The 21,371-nt window shown below is 49.0% G+C and overlaps 1 protein-coding gene across 7 annotated transcripts in view; it reads left to right on the top strand.

The window, feature by feature from the left end:
* The window catches only part of ODF2 (outer dense fiber of sperm tails 2), a 306,180-nt gene that overhangs the window by 231,008 nt on the left and 53,801 nt on the right, over positions 1 to 21,371 (top strand). For all 7 annotated transcript variants that reach the window (XM_078646615.1, XM_078646614.1, XM_078646612.1 and 4 more), the window contains 4 exons: positions 3,510 to 3,695; positions 4,151 to 4,260; positions 7,740 to 7,875; positions 12,063 to 12,173. In XM_078646615.1, coding sequence (XP_078502741.1) covers positions 3,510 to 3,695; positions 4,151 to 4,260; positions 7,740 to 7,875; positions 12,063 to 12,173 — 543 coding nt within the window. The remainder of the gene's footprint in view (positions 1 to 3,509; positions 3,696 to 4,150; positions 4,261 to 7,739; positions 7,876 to 12,062; positions 12,174 to 21,371) is intronic.

Raw genomic sequence — 21,371 nt, 5'->3', positions numbered from 1 at the left:
TTAGGGAGTGACAACGTTTAGGGAGTGGGTCTGGACCACGTAGGCAGGAGTAACAGGTCACTAGTGCACCAGAAGGAGGATCCTTTGTAAAGTGGGGCATTGAGCAGTTGAGTATGAAAGATCTGAGAGCCATCCACTGGCAGATAGGTGTAAAGTAATCTCAATACCAAATAGGAGATGAGAAGTGAACGATGGAATTGATAAAAGGTTTGTTTCATCTGAATTAAGATGGTTGGAAATTCAAAATGAGGAAATAATTTAGTCAATGAAAAAAGGGGGTAACCAGGGACCGGTCCTTGGGAATGCTGGTGGGTAGAAACCAGGTGGGGAGAGGGAGGACTAAGGCAGATGAAGTAGTTACAGAGGTTGGATTACAACCATTCCAGACCCGAGCCACAGTGGGCTATCACTGCACGGGTAACATAATAAGTGTTGAATACCACAAACAAGAATATAAGAACATGAGATGAGAATATAGAAGTCTTGAGAAGGCCCAATGTCAAGGAACGGGTCGAAGAAAGCTAAGCTAATTGGTGAACACTTCTTAAATTAAATGCTGATTGGCTGAAAATTGTAATTTACTGGTCCACTGGAACCAACCTCTTTGAGAGTCTTGCATCCTGCATTTCAGAACATCAGATAGGTAAGAGAATGATTGGGGTATCACTGGATTCCATTGGCTCTTGGCCGCAGGGTGTAGCTGAATGCATCAGGGTGCTAACGTTGAAAGCTAGGGTTTTGGCCTTTAAAGCCCTCCGCTGAAAAAGGCAGGAGAGTTCTGATTTAAACTGGGTGGACATCTACAGTGTTTTCCATCAACCATGTGGACATCTGTTGTCAAAGTCCTGCACGGTCTGGGAATGGAGCTTTGGGCATTGACAATGAGTCACCCGTCTGACTTAAGACCTCATCCGGGATGTAGATAGTCTGAGCAAGGTATGGAAGGACCTTGCTAAAGGACGGTACGTCTTAAGGTAGCAGGAGCGAAGCATCATACGTTTGTCTTTGTCAAAACACTTAAGTACATTCCAAAGGTGAGGTTCACTCTCACACACGTATTTGCCTTACAAGGTAAGCTGCCATGCCCCGTATTGACATCAAGGAAGGGGAAGGGTGTGTCCTGTATGGACTACTCACTCCTCCTTCAGCAGATTTATCTAGTGTTTCCTCCTCTCTATCTCCACTACAAAGTGGCCATTTAGACTCTGCAGAAGAGAGAGAGAAACACAGCTCTGCTTCGGGATAATCCTAGTGACTGTTTTGGCCTCAACTGGGCCCACCGTTAAGCTTGTGACAGTGGACAGGATGTTTCTGCCTCTACGTCCCAGGGCACAGCTGCCATTCGACTGCACCTATATTGCACTCTCAGTAACTGAAAGATGTCTTGGATCTGATAGCTGGCCTCATCGTCGCCCTGCTCAGGGCTCCTCATGTTCTCAGTGGTGGAAGGATAAATGTGCAGGTCGATCAGCAGGATTATCACATTCAGTTTAATCACAGACTCCTAGTCCACCAATCATGGCCACAGAGGCACCGCATCCGTCAATAGGGGATCATGAGTGACTGATCTAGGAGCTCAAGTTGTCGTTGCCTCATTCTTTCCAGGAGAATCGGCCATCTTGGGAGCAGCCAGGAAACCGTACACCAGTAAACTTCACGCTCTGCCTGTTCATATGTAGCTGGAAAGTAGGGGTGCCTCTCAGATTTGTTCCAGGTGAAAGCAGGCTTTTGGTTGACGTTTTGAAGTTTTCCCCATGAGGAGGCCTCTCCTGGCGCCAGCCTTCAGTGTGGATCTGAATCTTGACTCGAATATCTTTTGAACCTAGGACCTCTGGTGACATTAAAGCAGTGACCGCAAAGCCTCTTTTTGCTGTTGGTTGGTGGCACAAGGAGATGAAAGGAGCTCTGCACGCTCATTCTGCAGAGGAGCTCACGTTGTCTTCTATGAAGAGGAGCTTTTTAGAGCCCGCTGTTATTTGTCCCCAAATTCTTTGCATTTGTTGCTTGAATCCCGATGCTTTTCATTGAGCTTTTCTTTCCCAATCATTCATCAAAAGCCGGAAGGACTTCGTCTGTAGAGCTCCCTGTTTTTGATCTGGGTTCGTCCAAACTGTTGCTCCAGTGTGGATGTTCCTTGTTACTCTTCCATCCTGCAGCAGTCGAAGACACAGCCCACTCTTCTGGTGCACGTTGCATTGTACCCTAAGCTGTAGAGAGCCGTGCTCTTCGAAGGATAAATGATCAGGCAGACCTGCTCACTCAGGCTCTCCGATGAAAGCAGCCTGGAGTTTTCAAGTCTTCGAGAAGGCCCAATGTGACACAGCCAGCTGGGCTGATCCCCCACCCTTTTTGGAAACCTGCGCATTGCAAGGCTTGTTGCGAAAGGTCTTTCCCCTGCTGCCGGACTTCACCAGGAAAACCTTGGTGCAAGCTCTGATACTTAGTCGTTTTGACTATTGTAATGGCCTCCTGTTATCGGCCAATGATGGAGTACTAGCCAAACTCCAGATGATTCAAAACACTGCGGCCAGGCTGGTATTAAATGCCCCCCCTAGAACACCGTCTAAACCTCTCATGGAGAAATTGCATTGGCTCTCAGTCCGTAACAGGGTAAAATTTAAGACCTGCTGTTTAATACACAAGAGCCTAAATGGACTAGGGCCATCGCACTGGAGAGATAAATTCATTCCATACAACCCGGTTCGGTCCCTTCGGTCCAGTAACCAGCTTCTCCTGAGAGTGCCAGCTGTGAGAAAGGCCAGACAGGGTGGTAAGGCCCTATCTGTAGTCGGTCCGATTTTATGGAACAAGCTTCCCCTTGAGCTGAGGCAATGTTCTGAACATCTGAGCTTCAGAAAGAAGCTCAAAACATTCTTGTTTCAGAACTAATCTGCTATCCACTGACTGCTTGACCATGCTTCTGGTGTTTTGGGCGCAGAGATACTCCGGAAGGAGTCGATTCAAGCTCGTTATAAACCTGCAAATAAATAAATAAAGGTAGTGCCAGGGCTCCCCCATTTGAGCAGATAATGTTGGAAAATAGTTTTGCCCAGATTCTATACTCGCATTTGTGTTCACGTTTTGGAATCTTTCTTTGCAACTGAATGGTCTAATTGACAAAATACTGAGTAAACGTTCCCAAGAATGTTTTTTCTGACCATGATTTACTTCTACTAGAAAAAAGAGGTCCACTTTAGAAAGAGCTTGGGGCAGAGGAGGGGTGTGGCTGAAGTGGGGTGTGGCTGAAGTGGGGTGTGGCTGAAGTGGGGTGTGGCTGAAGTGGGTGTGGCTGAAGTGGGTGCTCCTGCACATCTGTTATTAAAGTTGTGAGGCACTTTCTAGTTCTGTCTAGCTGGCTGATGGAATGCATGAGTTCCAATGGTGAGTAAAGCTTACTGGAAATTAATCTGTTTTTAGTGTTCTTGCAGTGCTTTGAAAGAGACAAGTCAGGCTTGTCATTTGGTCTGTTTTCCTCTCTGGTAACCACCTCTCCCTTCCCTGCTTCACAGTCTCTTGACGGCAACGAAGCAATGCACAAGGAGGAGCTCTGCAAGGTGCTGAAAGAAATGCAAGATCTTAAGGCGAGGGCTGACCGGGACAAAGAAGACCTGAAGAAGGCCACGCGTGCCCAGAGGCAGCGAGCAGAACGGTGTGAGGAATCCCTGGCACAGTTAGCATGCCAGCTGAAAGGAAAGGTATGTGTTTTCTCAAACAGCGCCACAGCTTTTCAGCGCCTGTAGAGCTTGAACCTTCCAGTCCTAAAGCTACTGATCAGGGCTTATGCACACCGATGCCATCATTCTTTCTTCTCCCGGCCCTGGCGCGTAACTCCACCACAATCCCTAGTGGATGTTTAACAGAATGACTTGAGAGCTAGCTTCAGGGCCAGGAGCTTCTACCCCACCTTGAACTATCTTCTGACGTGTCTTGTCTCGCTTACCTGTCTTGTTGCACAGATCTTGTACAAACATCAGAGTTGTGCTTCCCTTGGTACCTCGTGTGCATGACTTCTGTATACATGTTATAAGAGCTGACGTAGTGCAGATTGTATGGTTTATGTATGCATCAATTAGTCAGCCGAGGAGTTCAAGCGCCTCCTCCAGGGTACTGCATCTGATCCTGTTTTCTTCGCTCACTCTCATGGCTGCAGGAAACTCAACTGGAAGAAGCCTTGGCCTGCGTGGAGACCTGGAGGGCCAAAGTCAGCAAACTGCAGTGTGAGAAGAAGCAGCTAGAAGATGAGGTCACCTGTCTCAGCATGTATGTATTCTCAGCAGGGCCTGGGGGGGCAGTAGTGGGGCTCGGGCCAGAGGAGAAGGATGTGGGGGACCATATCAGGATGGGGGTTGTGGAGAATGACTGTTGAGTTATATTGAGGGGGCGTTGTGGGGCTTCATTTTTAATGTGTTGTTTTCCTATTAGACCGCGAAGGTGGAGCGTTACGTAGAGGATGGGGACCTAAGCCAAAGGAGTGGAGCTTCTGCTAGAGTAGGAGATGTTATTAAAAGGCTAGGGTTGGGACTTTGTTTCAGAAGGTGGAGCGTTGCATAGAGGGCGGTGACCGAAGACACAAGAGCGGAGCTTCTGCTAGAGTAGGAGATGTTATTAAAAGGATAGGGTTGGGACTTTGTTTCAGAAGGTGGAGCGTAGCATAGAGGGCGGCGACCGAAGACACAAGAGCGGAGCTTCAGCTAGAGTAGGAGATGTTATTAAAAGGATAGGGTTGGGACTTTGTTTCAGAAGGTGGAGCGTTGCATAGAGGGCGGCGACCGAAGACACAAGAGCGGAGCTTCAGCTAGAGTAGGAGATGTTATTAAAAGGCTAGGGTTGGGACTTTGTTTCAGAAGGTGGAGCGTTGCATAGAGGGCGGCGACCGAAGACACAAGAGCGGAGCTTCAGCAAGAGTAGGAGATGTTATTAAAAGGCTAGGGTTGGGACTTTGTTTCAGAAGGTGGAGCGTTGCATAGAGGGCGGCGACCGAAGACACAAGAGCGGAGCTTCAGCAAGAGGAGGAGATGTTATTAAAAGGATAGAGTTGGGCCTTTGTTTCAGAAGGTGGAGCGTTGCATAGAGGGTGGCGACCGAAGACACAAGAGTGGAGCTTCTGCTAGAGTAGGAGATGTTATTAAAAGGCTAGGGTTGGGACTTTGTTTCAGAAGCTGGAGCGTTGCATAGAGGGCGGCGACCGAAGACACAAGAGCGGAGCTTCTGCTAGAGTAGGAGATGTTATTAAAAGGCTAGGGTTGGGACTTTGTTTCAGAAGCTGGAGCGTTGCATAGAGGGTGGCGACCGAAGACACAAGAGTGGAGCTTCTGCTAGAGTAGGAGATGTTATTAAAAGGATAGGGTTGGGCCTTTGTTTCAGAAGGTGGAGCGTTGCATAGAGGGTGGCGACCGAAGACACAAGAGCGGAGCTTCTGCTAGAGTAGGAGATGTTATTAAAAGGATAGGGTTGGGCCTTTGTTTCAGAAGGTGGAGCGTTGCATAGAGGGTGGCGACCGAAGACACAAGAGTGGAGCTTCTGCTAGAGTAGGAGATGTTATTAAAAGGCTAGGGTTGGGACTTTGTTTCAGAAGCTGGAGCGTTGCATAGAGGGCGGCGACCGAAGACACAAGAGCGGAGCTTCTGCTAGAGTAGGAGATGTTATTAAAAGGCTAGGGTTGGGACTTTGTTTCAGAAGGTGGAGCGTTGCATAGAGGGCGGCGACCGGAGACACAAGAGCGGAGCTTCTGCTAGAGTAGGAGATGTTATTAAAAGGCTAGGGTTGGGACTTTGTTTCAGAAGGTGGAGCGTTGCATAGAGGGCGGCGACCGAAGACACAAGAGCGGAGCTTCTGCTAGAGTAGGGGATGTTATTAAAAGGATAGGGTTGGGACTTTGTTTCAGAAGGTGGAGCGTTGCATAGAGGGTGGCGACCGAAGACACAAGAGTGGAGCTTCTGCTAGAGTAGGAGATGTTATTCAAAGGCTAGGGTTGGGACTTTGTTTCAGAAGGTGGAGCGTTGCATAGAGGGCGGTGACCGAAGACACAAGAGCGGAGCTTCTGCTAGAGTAGGAGATGTTATTAAAAGGATAGGGTTGGGACTTTGTTTCAGAAGGTGGAGCGTTGCATAGAGGGCGGCGACCGAAGACACAAGAGCGGAGCTTCTGCTAGAGTAGGAGATGTTATTAAAAGACTAGGGTTGGGACTTTGTTTCAGAAGGTGGAGCATTGCACAGAGGGCGGCGACCGAAGACACAAGAGTGGAGCTTCTGCTAGAGTAGGAGATGTTATTAAAAGGCTAGGGTTGGGACTTTGTTTCAGAAGGTGGAGCGTTGCATAGAGGGTGGCGACCGAAGACACAAGAGCGGAGCTTCTGCTAGAGTAGGAGATGTTATTAAAAGGCTAGGGTTGGGACTTTGTTTCAGAAGGTGGAGCGTTGCATAGAGGGCGGCGACCGAAGACACAAGAGTGGAGCTTCTGCTAGAGTAGGAGATGTTATTAAAAGGCTAGGGTTGGGACTTTGTTTCAGAAGGTGGAGCGTTGCATAGAGGGCGGCGACCGAAGACACAAGAGCGGAGCTTCTGCTAGAGTAGGAGTTGTTATTAAAAGGCTAGGGTTGGGACTTTGTTTCAGAAGGTGGAGCGTTGCATAGAGGGCGGCGACCGAAGACACAACAGCGGAGCTTCTGCTAGAGTAGGAGATGTTATTAAAAGGATAGGGTTGGGACTTTGTTTCAGAAGGTGGAGCGTTGCATAGAGGGCGGCGACCGAAGACACAAGAGCGGAGCTTCTGCTAGAGTAGGAGATGTTATTAAAAGGATAGGGTTGGGACTTTGTTTCAGAAGGTGGAGCGTTGCATAGAGGGCGGCGACCGAAGACACAAGAGCGGAGCTTCTGCTAGAGTAGGAGTTGTTATTAAAAGGCTAGGGTTGGGACTTTGTTTCAGAATGTAGATTTATACTAGGACAGGAAGGTGGAACTTTGTTTCCAACACTTGAGTGTAAGAAGTTAGTAGAGGTGTTGTTGTATTAGGTGGGAAGGGTGAATTAGATGCATCATAGGAAACTTGTGATACTGATGCTCCTTATTTGAATATGAATAATGGTTGAGGAACCCTCACAGTCCCACTCGGGCAGTTTCCACACTGTAGACTATTTTGAGCCCAAACAGTTTTTGTGTCTTTCTTGCTCTAAAATCTGTTGTCTCTTATTTTTTGTTGTCATAACCCAGAGACTTGGAGAACTCTGAACTTGCGAGGTCAGAGTTAGTTTGGGATGAAGGCTCAAAGTCTGAACATGTTTCTGTCACTAGTCCTCTTAGATAATTCCCTCACATTCTCTCACACCTCCCCCAGCCCACCTACACAGTAACTGACACCTCTTATCGTCATTACAGATGCACTCTCCTGCTCTGCACTACCAGCCAGTACTTTACTTTCTGCTCACATCCTCATTCGTCCACCCTTTGGACTCCACCTCTCTCCCTTGCAGCAGCCGCTCTCACTTTTCCACCACGTAATACATAAATGACTCCCACCTGCAGTAGAGCCTGTTAGAGCTGACAGCGTGGGCTATGTCTTGGGTATGGGTTGATTTAATGTTTGAGGGACGTGCATTTAGGGAGAGAGAATTCATTGTGTCCTGCAGGTGGAGTGGGGTGGGGTGAACCTGTTGACTGACTTGAGTAGCATTGCTCCCCTTTCTCACCTGGGGGCACTCTTGGATTCTGGTAGACGTCTGAGACTCTGATTTCTTTTGGCAGCCGTGTTCAGGAGCTGATAGAGGAACGGCAGTGCATCGAGGAGAAGGCGCGGCAAGAGAAGGAGTGTCTCTTAGAAAAAATGCACCGACTGACTCAGGAAAACCAATGCATAAAACTTGAATACGATCGATTGAAGGTCAGTATTGCTCTGTCACCCGTTCTACCCTCAGTGCTGGGGGAGAAGCTTGAAATATGTGAGCCACATTCCACCCAATCCCTAGCTTGGACTTGGGAGGCCCAGGGTTGGGAATGTAGCTTTTTGGCACCTTAGGTCATTCAGTGTACAGTTAGTAAGTACTAATGTCAATTGTTTATTTGATGCTGTTTTAAACCACACAGATTTGTGAGAGACAAAGCTAAAACAGAAAATAAATGAGGAAATGTAAAACACATAACTGCAGTAAGAACAAAGCCACCATCCCTGATAAGTGCTCTTAGCTCAACAAGCAGAGAAAGCAGAAAAAGCAAACTTTCAAGATGAGAGTTTCATAACCTAGTAGAGTTGGAGTTGTTCTGGAGCAATGCTCGGGTTGTTTCGTGCCACTGTGGGGTAACTGGGAAGGCCAAGGACTTGATTTCACCTCCTGGAGGCCTCGTGGATGACCAGGAGACTCCTAGCTCTTGACGGATGTAAAACTCACAACCTTTACCCAGTTGACAAGGAAGCAGTATTCCTGTCATCGCTAGTGAACCAGTCGCAGTTCTCTGCTCATGAGTCCTGCCTGTGCCGGAAGCTAAATGGAACCCTCCCAGTATTTCTTAAGATGGTTCCACTCCCTAACAGCAGGTATTAAGTGGGGGTCTTCAGGTAGTGTTGAGGGTTCAACCTTTTTTTTCTATTTTCTTTTTCCTGTCCCTTCACATTTTAACATTAATTGTTTTTTTTTAATCTGTTTTGTTTGTATTTGCATCTCCCGCTGTACAGTCCTTATAACAACCTGTGACAAAGCAGAGTGCTTAATGCCTGTGTTTGCAGTAGGTTCGTACTCCACAGGCCACAGGAGTCCTCCTCCGCCTGTGTCGGGGGGGGGGGGCAGGGAGCGACAGCTATCTCCATCCATCATCAACCATGATAGACCCTTGCTTTGGTCTGAATTGACATGATGCTGCCTAGCCCACCCTAAGACATCTACGTCTGCCTCCTCCCTGCAGCAGCCTTGGAGAAGTGGACAAAGACCTGAGCATTGATTAGTGTCTAGATTTAATAGTAAGTTCCTTCACTTCACTCCCAGCGCTGGCAGTAACAAGGTAAACGTCCTTCACACAACAAATAGTGTATGTAGCAATGGAGCTTCTCACGCACAGCCATAGTGTGAAACGGGCACTGCACAGGCAGCAGCTTTTCGTACAGTGACCGTGTCCGAGCGCATAGAGCCGCAAGGCTGTGCACTATGGTTGCAAGCGGGCTCCTCACTGGATCACACCTGTGTTGTGTTTCCTTCTCTCTTGCAGGAAGCAGATTGTGAGTGCATGAGAATATAAGGAAACACCAGCCCCCCATTTCCCCCCAACCTTTAATTATGTTAACACACTCTGAACTGTAGTAAGCAAACACAACATGTGATTATGTTCCTGTCCCTAGCTTGTGTTCTCAATCGGTCTACGTATAATTCTCAGGGTATGTGTACATTGAGTCCACAGCGATCTGTTGTACTCAAAAGGAGAGAGGAGAACTAGAGAGGCTAGTCCGTTTCCCCAGTATATATGTTAGCAATCAATGAGAACTAGCTCTGGTTTAAATTGTTTGTATGTCTGCGGGTGGAGGAAAACCATTAGGTTTTACTAAGGCCCTCACCCCCAACCTAGTTGGTGGCATGCTTCATCATCGGGCCCCACCCGAGGTACCGAGTGTACCTCGGGTGTGCTTCGATGCCAGATTACTGCGGAGCGGGTTTTTTGGTTTGTGAGTGTGCTCTGAGTGAGGTTTAAAATGATGAATGAAACATGCCACCAACTAGGTTGGTGGGTGAGGGCCTTAGTAAAACCTAATGGTTTTCCTCCACCCGCAGAAATACAAACAATTTAAACAGAGCTAGTTCTCATTGATTGCTTACACAGCGATCAACAGTTGATGTTATCATGATGGACTGCAGCCAGAATAGGAGGCGCTAGCCATGGGCGTCCTGCCCCTCTCCAGAGCCTTCTGTCTGGCCCTCGCCATGAGCGTCCTGCCCCTCTCCAGAGCCTTCTGTCTGGCCCGTGCCGCTTACTCTGCTCCAGCCATTTGCTCCTCACCAAGAAGCCAGGCCTTGTCTCTGGCACCGTGCCCACCCCAAAGCCTGCCTTGCTTTGGGGTGGTTGATCTGCCCCAAGCAAAGTGTTACTGGTTGATATGTTTATCCGTTTCGGTTTATCCCAGTAGCCACTGACCCCTGTGTTGTTTTTAGTCTCTCACCAGAGACGGCCACCTGGTGCCAGGTTCGACATCACGGTGTGACGTACCAGAGTTCTGGCTACATTGTTGCACTCACATGTAGAAATACAACGAGGAATGTTTTCCATTAAGAGATGTCGACATTTCGATGGGTTGAGGTGCTGTTCACCCACTGCTGAGGCCTCCTCTAATTTGACTATTAAACAGTGTGTTGACTAGTGAGATCTTTGAGCCCAGGACCTCCAGTGGCAAAGCAAATTGCAGTATTCATCATACGGGGACCCTTCTACAGTATCATCCTGACAGGGTGATCTTCATAATTGGCCTTTAATTTTTACATTCACCTGGTCATTGAGCCCCCTTTTCATTTCATTTCATCATCGTTGAATGGGCCCTTGATAATGTGCATGCTGTGATGACTCAAATGCCTCAGAGAGGGGAATAAATGAGGTTAAATTGTCGTATTGAAAAGGACTTTGTGCACCGTTTGAACACGCAGCAGCTCCATTGCCCCACAGTGAGTTGGTACTCTCCTGTGCGCTTCTTCCCATTCATGTGACATTTTACAATGTCTCTTTCCAGTCATTCTCAACTCCTTTCTTTACTTTCCCATTTCAATATCAATTATGACCTGCGGAGAAGAAAGCTGCCTCAATACACCATACCACGAAAGATTCATTGATAGGGAGATCTGAAAAATGGTGTCCGGACCGCGATCGCTTCACCCACTCCTTTCCATAGACTTAATGATTTTTAATTTCACAGCCGTATGGTCGAAGTCCAGCAAAATATTGATCGAAGTCTCTGCAGTCTTCATCAAGATGACACTCGATGTCAAGACCAATTCATGTCCCCGAAGACCCAACAACATGGAAACCATCAGTCAACAGATTCCACTGTCAAGACGATTCCTCTTCAAAGTGAATGTGTTCTGCGGGGATGTTGCCTCCTAGAACAGTGAAAATGATCTTGGGCAAGCCTCCTGCACGCTCGTCGGCTACTGTGGCTCCTCCAGTTTCACCACCCTCTTCGGGATTGCTACCGAAGGATGACCCTCTCATTCCAAAAATCGATACTGGCTCTGGACCCAGGACTCTTTGAGCCGGTTGTCAAGATCGTCTTGGTTTCAGCCACCTGCAGGTCGATTCTTCTGTAAGAGAAAGCCAACGCTCCACGTCTAGATCTGCGTTTTTAGTGGTGTGATCTGCAACCTTATTTGGTGACTGTTGCGGCAGTCGGAAGAAGGCATTGTTTGGCTCAGAAGTAAGCCAAGGACATGGAGTCGATGGGTCTCAAAATCGTATACCCTGACATCAGTGAGGCTGGCCAGTAGGCGGTGAGCCCCAACATCAAAGTCTGTTTTATTCATAATCTGTATAAAATAGACTATGGCGACTCTGGCGAGCCCATTGCATCTTGAGAAGATGAGCTTGCAATTTGATTCCGTCCTTAGGAATAGCAGTACCAATCCCCTGAAAGAGCAGGAAAACAATGACTTGGCGAAAGAGAGAGAGAGATTGGGTGAGGACCCATCACGCCACCTCTGTCATAAAGAAGTAATCTGTTCATTTTAGATTCAGATCGGAGTTCACAAATATATTTTGCTTCTCTAGCACTGTATCTTTCATGGATTCAAATGCTTCTTTTGCGTTCCCGTCTGATATTGGAGGGACATTGCAAGCTGGTGTTTAGGGCTAGTCGACAAGTGTTCCAGGTGAGTAACTTTGTCTTTTTTCTTCTAGTTGGAGCTGATTAGTCACTTCCTCGCTCCTCGAGGCACGCCCCCATTCACACTTAGACCTTCAGAGAGTATTTCAAAGATTCCGCTCATGAACAGATGTATTTTGGTTTTTGGTCCTGTGCTCAGGATATTTTGAGCTGTTCCGCAGCTTATTGCTTTGGAATGCTGAGGGAAGCGTAGACTCTAAAGTCAATACATTTCTGTTTAGGCAACTACCTGTGCAGTGGAGGAGAAGCTGAACCAGGCCCAGGCAGAGGTGCAACAACTAAAGGCTACAGTGCGGCAATATGAGAGTCTGGTGGAAAGCTACAAGTGCCAGGTACCGCTGCCCCTCAAAGTCCGCTTTGATGGCTGGTGTATATTTCTTTCCTGTACTCCTCTGCTTGCTCTCTATAAATCTCCTCTTCCGTTCTTCCTACCCCACCTCACTTGTATCTCACTACCACTTCTTTGTCCCTCTCCGACTTCTACATATGAGTTGATATTTCTAAATGCTGAACCAAGGTTGCTAGCAATGAAGCATTGTACAGGGGGAACGCCGTTTCTCCCTAAATTGGAGGAGGGTTGGTGATGATCTGATGTCAGGGAGTATGATGCTCCAGATCCTGGGGGGCGGAGTATGATGAGAAGGCTCGCTTTCTCTTTCCTGCAGTGTTTAGTCTCTAATCCGGCAGTGTCGGATCTCTCTCAGACATTGACCTCCACATATTAGTTGGCTTGGTAGATTAGTCTTGGTGTAGGGGTTGTAGTAAGTGATGCAGCTGATCTTGAAGATGATCCTGGCTTGCAAGGCGAGCCAGTCTAGATCCTGTAGTAGGAGGTGATGTGGTCTGATTTCTTCAGCCCCTGGGTGAGCCATGCTGCAGCTTGAAGGATGCCTTTCAGAGGAGCTGGGGGAGTCCCTGGGATTCTGTTTAGTAGAATCTCGCTTCATCAAGATGAGACGTCTGGCTTGAACTGACACGCTGAAGTCTTCTACTGGGAGAAAAAGGTTCCCTTATTTCCGGAAAGACCATTCAAACCCGGCTGCTTTACTAGGCGGTGGAGCCTGTGAGAACTCTTCTGGTGACTGTTAGAGCCTGGCATCTGGTTGTTACTATCTGAACGAGTTGCTGTCAGTTGGTGAGGAAGGGTGTAAGGCATTCTAGGTTTGTGCAAGCGAAGTCCATGCAGAGCGTGGATCAGTGCTCTACGGCTAACAGTGTCGAAAGCTGCGGAGAGATTGAGCAGGATCAGGCAGCAAGGATTTTTTTGTCGTTGGGGACGAGGGCATCTTCCACTACTTGGAGCATGTCTGTTTCAATATTGCAGTGTTGTCTGAACCCTAATTGATGGTCTTGATGTGGGATTTTCTTGCGGATGTGCATCTGTAGCTAGGTGGTGACTGCCTTCATGATGATTTTTCCAACAAACGAGAGGTGGATTAAAGAACGGAAGTTGGCAAAGTCTGTTGGATCTAGTGTGAGCTTTTTCAGCAGGGGAGGATCTGTCAGTTTTGAGGCTGCCTGGGAAGTGGGAACATCTCCTTGTAGAGACTTGATGATAGATGGAGGGAAGCATGTCATTGGTGTAGGAGGTGGCTTTGGGTGAATTCAGAATGTTGCAGAGGTCGGTGCGGTAGATAGCGTGAATGACAAGTTAGTGTTGTGGCGGTTGGGTAGAGGTGATGTGTGGATGGCCCTGATGAACTGGTGATGGTAAATCTGATTTTCTCCTTGAAGAAGCGGTTGACAGCATTGCATCTGACGGAGTGAGTTCGGCATGGGGTTGGTTGGACTTTGCTTCTGGTGATTGCATGTTTATTGTGTTCTTGAGTAGGTGGCTTTAGCTGTGGAAATGATGAAAGGACTCTTGGAGTAGAGTGCTTTCAGTAGGTTGAGGTCCTCCTGGCATTTTGATCTTTTCCATTTCTTCTCATGTGTTCGTATGACACACTTATGTTCGAGGCATGTGGGCTGCTAAATTCATATCTTAGCATTAGATCGCCGCCTAGTGTTGGGTCCGGATGATCGCACATTGTTGTCCTGGAAGAGTCTTCGAAGTATCCTGAGATAGGTGGCTCCTCCCCTGGACTACAGTGCGCATGGGCATCGGCTCCATCCCCAGATTGTTTTTTTCCGCCATTGGGTTCGGATGTGGTCTCGACGTCTTCTGTCGAAACCGAGAAAAACTAACTTTTAGCGGCCAAAAGGCCTCGCTTTTTTGCGTCGGTATTGTCTGCGCACGGTCTCGAGTCTTCCGTCTCTTGGAGCCGGAATAAGCGGAGTCTTGTTTCGCTTTTCGAACTTTGAGGCCTTCTCATCGCGACACGACTGCAAAGCTTTTCGGACATGGAGCGGAGCCCGTTTAAGTACTGCCCGCTTTGTGGGTCCAAGTACCCACACATCGATCTACACCCCGTCTGTAACAAATGCCTTTCGCCTGACCATGACGACGGCAAGTGCAAGGCCTGTGCACAGTTCCGCTCTAAGAAGACTCTCAAGCTTCGGCGCGCGGTGCGCATGGAAGCTAGACAAGCGGCCCCGGATCCGGAAAACATCTTCGGAGACCAGGAAGAAGAGGACCAGGGTCATCATCTTCAAATCTCCCCACCCGAGACGGAGGTCGAGGCGGATCCGGGAAACGACGACGGAGTCGTGGGTCAAGGCCTTGAATACGTCGACGAGGTAGGAGACGACGATGAGATTTATGGGGCCGCGGCAGATAGCTCGGGGGACGAGCTCTGCCCCGAAGGTTACGAGGATACCGACCGGGTCACGGGATCGCCTGTTGGCCTTACCCAAGACCCGTTGCCGCAAGCCACAGCCCCGCCTTCTGGCCCGGCCACGGACTTACTTGCTGAGCAGACTGTTTCGAAACCGAAACCGAAACCATCGGGATCGACAACATCTAAAATGGCCGACCCGAAAACGAAACCGAAACTTAAGGACTCGAGTGTCCCTAAGATGGCTGCCGTACCGGCAAAAACGACTGTGCCCGCTACTCCATCGACTCCGTCGACCTCCGGTCCGCAGAAGTCGAAGAAGTCAGTCGATTCCGCTGCTGCAAAATCGAAATCGACGCCAGAGGAGGGGTCCTCTAAAAAAGATGGTCGGCACGGGTCAACAGCTGCGCCGCCGTCCAAGCACGCCAAAGCCGGCTCCACGGAGGCTGCACAGGCGCACGGATCGAAGCCTAGCACGTCTGCGCCCCGGTCCCAGGAATCGGGGTCGGTGACAGCGGGATCCGCGTCCAAAGCGCACAAGGCCCACAAAGACGTCGGATCCGAGGGAAAGGTCAAGACATCCTCGTCGGCGCCAAAACACACTGTGAGTGAGACGTCCCCCATCGCCGAATCACTACAGAGAATCAGGGAGATGGCCTCTGCTCCGTCGGCTCCGATATCATCGCCGCAGCCGCAAAAGGACAATCCAGCAAAGCCTTCTGGAAAACTTCTCTTTATTTTGCCGCCGAAGGAGGCGCCGAAAGCCTTTTCCACCAAATCGGCACCAAAGAAGGCGATTTCTTCAACGGCTGGCCCACTTCCACGTCGGGTACTCGAATCAGAGGATGATTCAGAGCATTTCATCGACGCTGATACAGGCAAACTGACCCTCTATAAGAGAAAAATCACTTCGGAGTCAGTGGACCCATATGTCATCCCACTGAAGAAGAAGAGGGTGCCCCTTGACGCTTCAGGCCTCATGGAACCAATCCAGCCTCCTCCGAGACGGAGCCCTACTCCCTCACCAGAACACTCTGCGGGTGAGGGGTATGATGAGGACGAGCAATACAATTTCCCTATCAATGAACCAGATGCACAACCGGATTCATATGATGACACTGGTGACCAGGGCACCCAAAGTGTGGGGCATGACCCGCAGTTTTTTAATGCACGTGCATCCCCAACTGAGGATTCAGCAGGTTTTCATGCACTACTTGAGAGGGCGGCAGCCAATCATGATGTGGACATGCATGCTGACCCGATAGAGGAAGACTTCCTTTTCGACACATTTTCAGTCTCTGAAAGGACAGTAAAGACACTGCCTATGCTTAAAGGAGTCCTCAAGCATGCTGGGGACATATTTAAGGAGCCTACAAGAGCAAGGGTGGTTAATCCACGTATTGAAAAAAAGTACAGACCTGCACCTGCAGACCCCGCATACATTCGGGGACAGTTGCCACTGGACTCTCTTGTGGTCGCCAATGCCAGGAAACGTGCCAACTCCCAGACGACGGGTGAAGCTCCTCCCCCGGATAAGGAGTCCAAAGTGCTAGAGGCAGGGGGCAAAAGAGTAGCTGCACAGGCATCAAACTTTTGGCGCATTGCCAATACACAGGCACTCTTAGCGCGTTACGATAGGGCGCACTACGACACCCTAGAACAGATTATACAACACCTGCCTCCAAAGTTCCAAGAAGGCACCAAACTGCTTATTGAGGAAGGGAAGCTAATCTCAAACGCAGCCATCAAGTGTGCACTTGACGCAGCAGACACAGCTGCTAGAGCTATCAACACTAGCGTTATGCTGAGACGACAGGCGTGGCTCCGCATCTCAGGGTTTAAACCGGATATTCAGACAACCATTCTTAATCAGCCAGTCAATCCTGATAGTCTGTTTGGTCCAGATGTTGACACCACCCTAGAAAAAATAAAAAAAGACACAGAAACTGCTAAGTCCATGGGGGCCCTACAGTCACAACAGTTTCGTGGCAGCAATTTTCGTCGCTCAGGTGCACGTGGAGTCACCAGAGGACAAATGGGTCAACAATCTCAGTTCTCAAGAGGTGGAGCACAATCCTCGTTCACAAAACAGAACAAGGGAGGTTACAGGAATAACAGCAACAGAGGTCGCGGCAGAGGAAACAACAGCTCCCGCTCCTCTACCCCAAGCAAACAGTGACTCTCTGTCACTGCCCCCCGACCACTTAACACCTGTCGGGGGGAGACTGCAGCAGTTCCTGCCCGTCTGGAGAAACATCACCACGGACAGGTGGGTGCGACAACTAGTCCAGTATGGTTATTGCCTAGAGTTGAAATCCACTCCACCCAACATCCCGCCAAGGCAAAGGCCTATGTCCGCAGAGCACTTGCTCTTATTGCAGCAGGAAGTAGTGGTGATGCTGCAAAAAGGAGCAATCGAGCTCGTGCCGGTGGGAGAGGAAGGCACAGGGGTGTATTCCCTGTACTTCCTTATTCCAAAGAAGGACGGATCTCTCAGACCCATTCTAGATCTACGTCCCCTCAACCTGTACATACTATCAGAACATTTCCACATGCTTACACTGCAACATATTCTTCCCTTGCTAAAACAAGGGGACTTCTTGGCAACCTTAGATCTCAAGGATGCTTATTTCCACATTCCACTACACCCGTCCCACAGGAAATACCTCAGGTTCACTATTCAAGGCAAGCATTACCAGTTCAAGGTCCTACCCTTCGGAGTCACCACAGCCCCAAGGGTGTTTACCAAGTGTCTGGCGACAGTAGCAGCGCACCTCAGGAGGCAGAACATCCATGTCTACCCCTACCTCGACGACTGGCTCGTGCAAGCCAAGTCGGAACAACAGTGCGCCGCGGACATGTCGACTACAATTCACCTTCTTCACAATCTGGGTTTCTCGCTGAACTACCCAAAGTCGCATCTACAACCAGCACATGTCCGGCAGTTCCTAGGTGCGACGATCAACACCCTGACGGCCATGGCTCAGCCAAACCAAGTCAGGATAGACAGCATGCAGTCTCTGATCCAAAAGTTCAGACCACAACACTCGCTTCCAGCGAGAGTGTTCATGCAGTTGATAGGCATGATGGCCTCCTGCATCTTCATAGTCCCTCACGCACGGTTACATATGCGCCCGCTCCAGGAGTGCTTAGCGAATCAGTGGACACAGGCTCAGGGGCAATTGACAGACCTAGTGTTGGTTACCAGTCGGGCATACGACTCTCTGCATTGGTGGACTCCACACAACCTTTGCAAGGGCCGACTGTTCCAAGAGCCTGTGCCGCAGATTATCCTGACAACGGACGCATCTCTCCAGGGATGGGGAGCTCATCTGCTCACTTACACAGTGCAGGGACTATGGACGACGCAGCAACAGAAGATGCACATCAACTATCTGGAACTGATGGCAATCTTCATGGCGATCAAGTCCTTCATTGTACATCTGTGCAACAAGGTAGTGTTAGTCCGGACGGACAACATGACTGCGATGTACTACATTCAAAAGCAGGGAGGCACCCACTCGCCACAGCTGTCTCATCTGGCTCAGAGCATGTGGAAGTGGGCCATTCAGAGGAACATTTTCCTCATGGCAGGACACCTCCCAGGGAAGGACAACCAGATGGCGGATCTGCTCAGCAGGTACAGCCATCAAATGCACGAGTGGGAGATACACCCATCTGTCCTCCACCCGTACTTCCAGCAGTGGGGTCATCCGGAGATAGACCTGTTTGCCACAAAAGAAAACGCAAAATGCCAACACTTTGCCGCCAGGTTCCCTCACCCACAGTCGCAGGGGAATGCGATATGGATGAACTGGTCAGGCAAATTTGCGTACGCTTTTCCGCCAGCCCCTCTAATACCGCTGGTCGCAAGAAAGCTACGGCAGCACGCGATGACTCTCATCCTAGTTGCTCCAACGTGGGCGCGCCAGGCTTGGTACACCACGTTCCTCGAACTCTCAGTGGTGCCGCATCAAAGACTGCGCCTCACGCCCAGTCTTTTGACGCAGAACCATGGAGAAATTCAGCATCCAGATCCGCAACAGCTCAACCTGGCGATCTGGCTCCTGAAGTCCTAGAGTTTGGATACCTTAACCTACCTCCGGAATGCATGAACATCATCAAGGAGGCAAGGAAACCAACTACCAGAGCATGCTATGCTGCAAAATGGAAGCGTTTTGTCATTTACTGTGCAGCCAATGACATCAACCCGCTAGATGCATCTATCCCCAACATCATTTGCTATCTGTTGCATCTTTACAAGTGCAATCTAGCGTACACTTCCATTCGGATACATCTATCCGCCATAGCGGCTTATCTTCAAAACAGGCAGCATCTCTCTGTCTTCAGAGTGCCCGCCATTAAAGCCTTCCTTGAAGGTCTGAAACGAGTCATTCCCCCAAGAACACCGCCAGCTCCGGTGTGGAACCTCAATGTCGTTCTCACCAGACTGATGGGACCACCATTTGAGCCACTGCACTCGTGTGAACTCCAGTTCCTTACGTGGAAAGTGGCTTTCCTAGTAGCTATTACGTCTCTGAGGCGTGTCAGTGAGCTGCAAGCGCTCACAATCCAAGAGCCATTCATTCAAATTCATCCAAATAGGGTAGTGCTACGCACTAACCCCAAATTCCTTCCGAAGGTGGTGTCACAGTTTCATCTCAACCAAACTATTGACTTACCAGCATTCTTTCAAAACCCGCAAACGGTGGCAGAAAGAATGCTCCATACCTTAGATGTACGGAGGGCGTTGATGTACTACATAGACAGAACACAACCCTTTAGAAAGACAAAACAACTTTTTGTTGCCTTCGCACCACAACACAAAGGCAACCCTATTTCCAAAGCAGGGATAGCCAGATGGATTGTTAAGTGCATCCAGATATGTTATCAAAAGGCCAAGCGCACTTTAACAATACCCCCAAGGGCGCACTCCACACGCAATCTGGGGGCATCCATGGCTTTCCTAGGGAACATTCCTTTGGAGGATATTTGCAGAGCAGCCACGTGGGTTACACCACATACCTTTACAAAACACTACTGTGTTGATGTGCATTCCAAGCAGCAAGCTGCTGTAGGACAGGCTGTTCTAAAAACACTTTTTCAGGTTTCTGCAGCTGGCACGGGCAACCGCCGCTGATGGAGGGACTGCTATGTATTCTATGCTAAGATATGAATTTAGCAGCCCACATGCCTCGAACTGAATATGCTACTTACCAGTATGCATCTGTTCTTGGCATGTAGGGCTGCTAACATTCATATCGCCCGCCCTCCTCCCCGGTGCCTGTCGCAGCTGCAGATATACTATTGTATTTATTCATTAGCATGGACATCCTTTACACTTTTCACTCCATCTTCTGCCACAATGGCGAAAAACAATCTGGGGATGGAGCCGATGCCCATGCGCACTGTAGTCCAGGGGAGGAGCCACCTATCTCAGGATACTTCGAAGACTCTTCCAGGACAACAATGTGCGATCATCCGGACCCAACACTAGGCGGCGATCTAATGCTAAGATATGAATGTTAGCAGCCCTACATGCCAAGAACAGATGCATACTGGTAAGTAGCATATTCATTTTTGTACGTTCTTGGGTGTACCAGGGTGGTGACAGCTTTGGATTGGAGGAGACCCTACAGTACACTCCATATGGTCGCCCCGCCTCCCCTTCACCCAGATGCTTTTCATACTCTTTTCAAAACACCCTTTTTTCCTGCCCCCCTATGTCCTTCAGTAATGACCTTGACCATTGCTTTACTACTCACTCTGTCTGACCCTCTTCTTGCCATCGATTAGCTCTCCCCCAGTCTCTCTGCCTTCTATCGATAAGCCTTTACTCTTCATGTTGCCTTCCTGCGCTTTTCCTGCCAAGTTCTCTCACCTTTCCCTTCTTTTGTTTTGTTTTCCTGTTTTAGGGTGATTCTGCTTCTTCCTTTTTCTGTAATTGTTTTTCCGTTCATATTGGCCTTAGATCGTATGAGGCCTATTCTCTGGCGCTCGCAGTGTCCTCTGTGGATGTTGCTACTTACCACTGGTGTCCCAGGGCCACAATACTTTTACACCCCCCGTGGATGACCAAGTTTCTATATCTAGATGCTGCTTAATCTAGGTGTCAGTAGGGGATGGAACCTCAAAATCAGTAAGACTCCTTAGATAACCCACATCAACGCAATACTCAAACAGGGCTATAACGTCAAAGAAGAATGAGATCCAACCACACTTTTAAACCAGGGTAACGCCTATTCTCGGCAAATGTTTCTGACAGTGTTTTACCGAAGCAGGTCGGCTGAAGCGGAACCACAACACGAAACCCTGGGCTGAAAAAGACAAACCTGTGTCCTTGTGGGGGTCAGGTCACCCTGAGGTACAGCACCATATGTCACCACATGTCACATCCATGAGCAGAAGGCAAAGATTCCAGTTATCGGATGTTAGCGGGCCTAAAAGGGAGAGCACAGTAGGCCACCTCTTCTAACGGGGTGAACCCACCGACATTCACCTATGATAGTGGTTAGTGGTATGTGGGTGCATTTGCTACATTGTCTGTGGTCGAAGGGTATACTTTTGTTGTACCAGCTTATCAAAGCAGTACAGAAGCTTCTATTTCAGATGTCAAGTTCCATCTTTTTTATTTTGTTATTTTTATAGCGCTTCATTTTGCTTTCTCTGACCCAACCTTGTGCCTCAAACTTAGCCTTTTCACCCCCTCATTATGTGCTTGCTGTCTGCCCCGCCATTTATATTTCGCTATGTAGCCACAATGGCAGTGAAGCAATATATAGTGGCACAGGAACCGCACTGTAAGAAAACAAA

This window comes from Lissotriton helveticus, chromosome 5_2 (genome assembly GCF_964261635.1).
Source record: "Lissotriton helveticus chromosome 5_2, aLisHel1.1, whole genome shotgun sequence".
NCBI lineage: Eukaryota > Metazoa > Chordata > Amphibia > Caudata > Salamandridae > Lissotriton > Lissotriton helveticus.
Note: the sequence above shows the minus strand (reverse complement) of the source record. Positions and strands in the feature narration are given on the sequence as shown.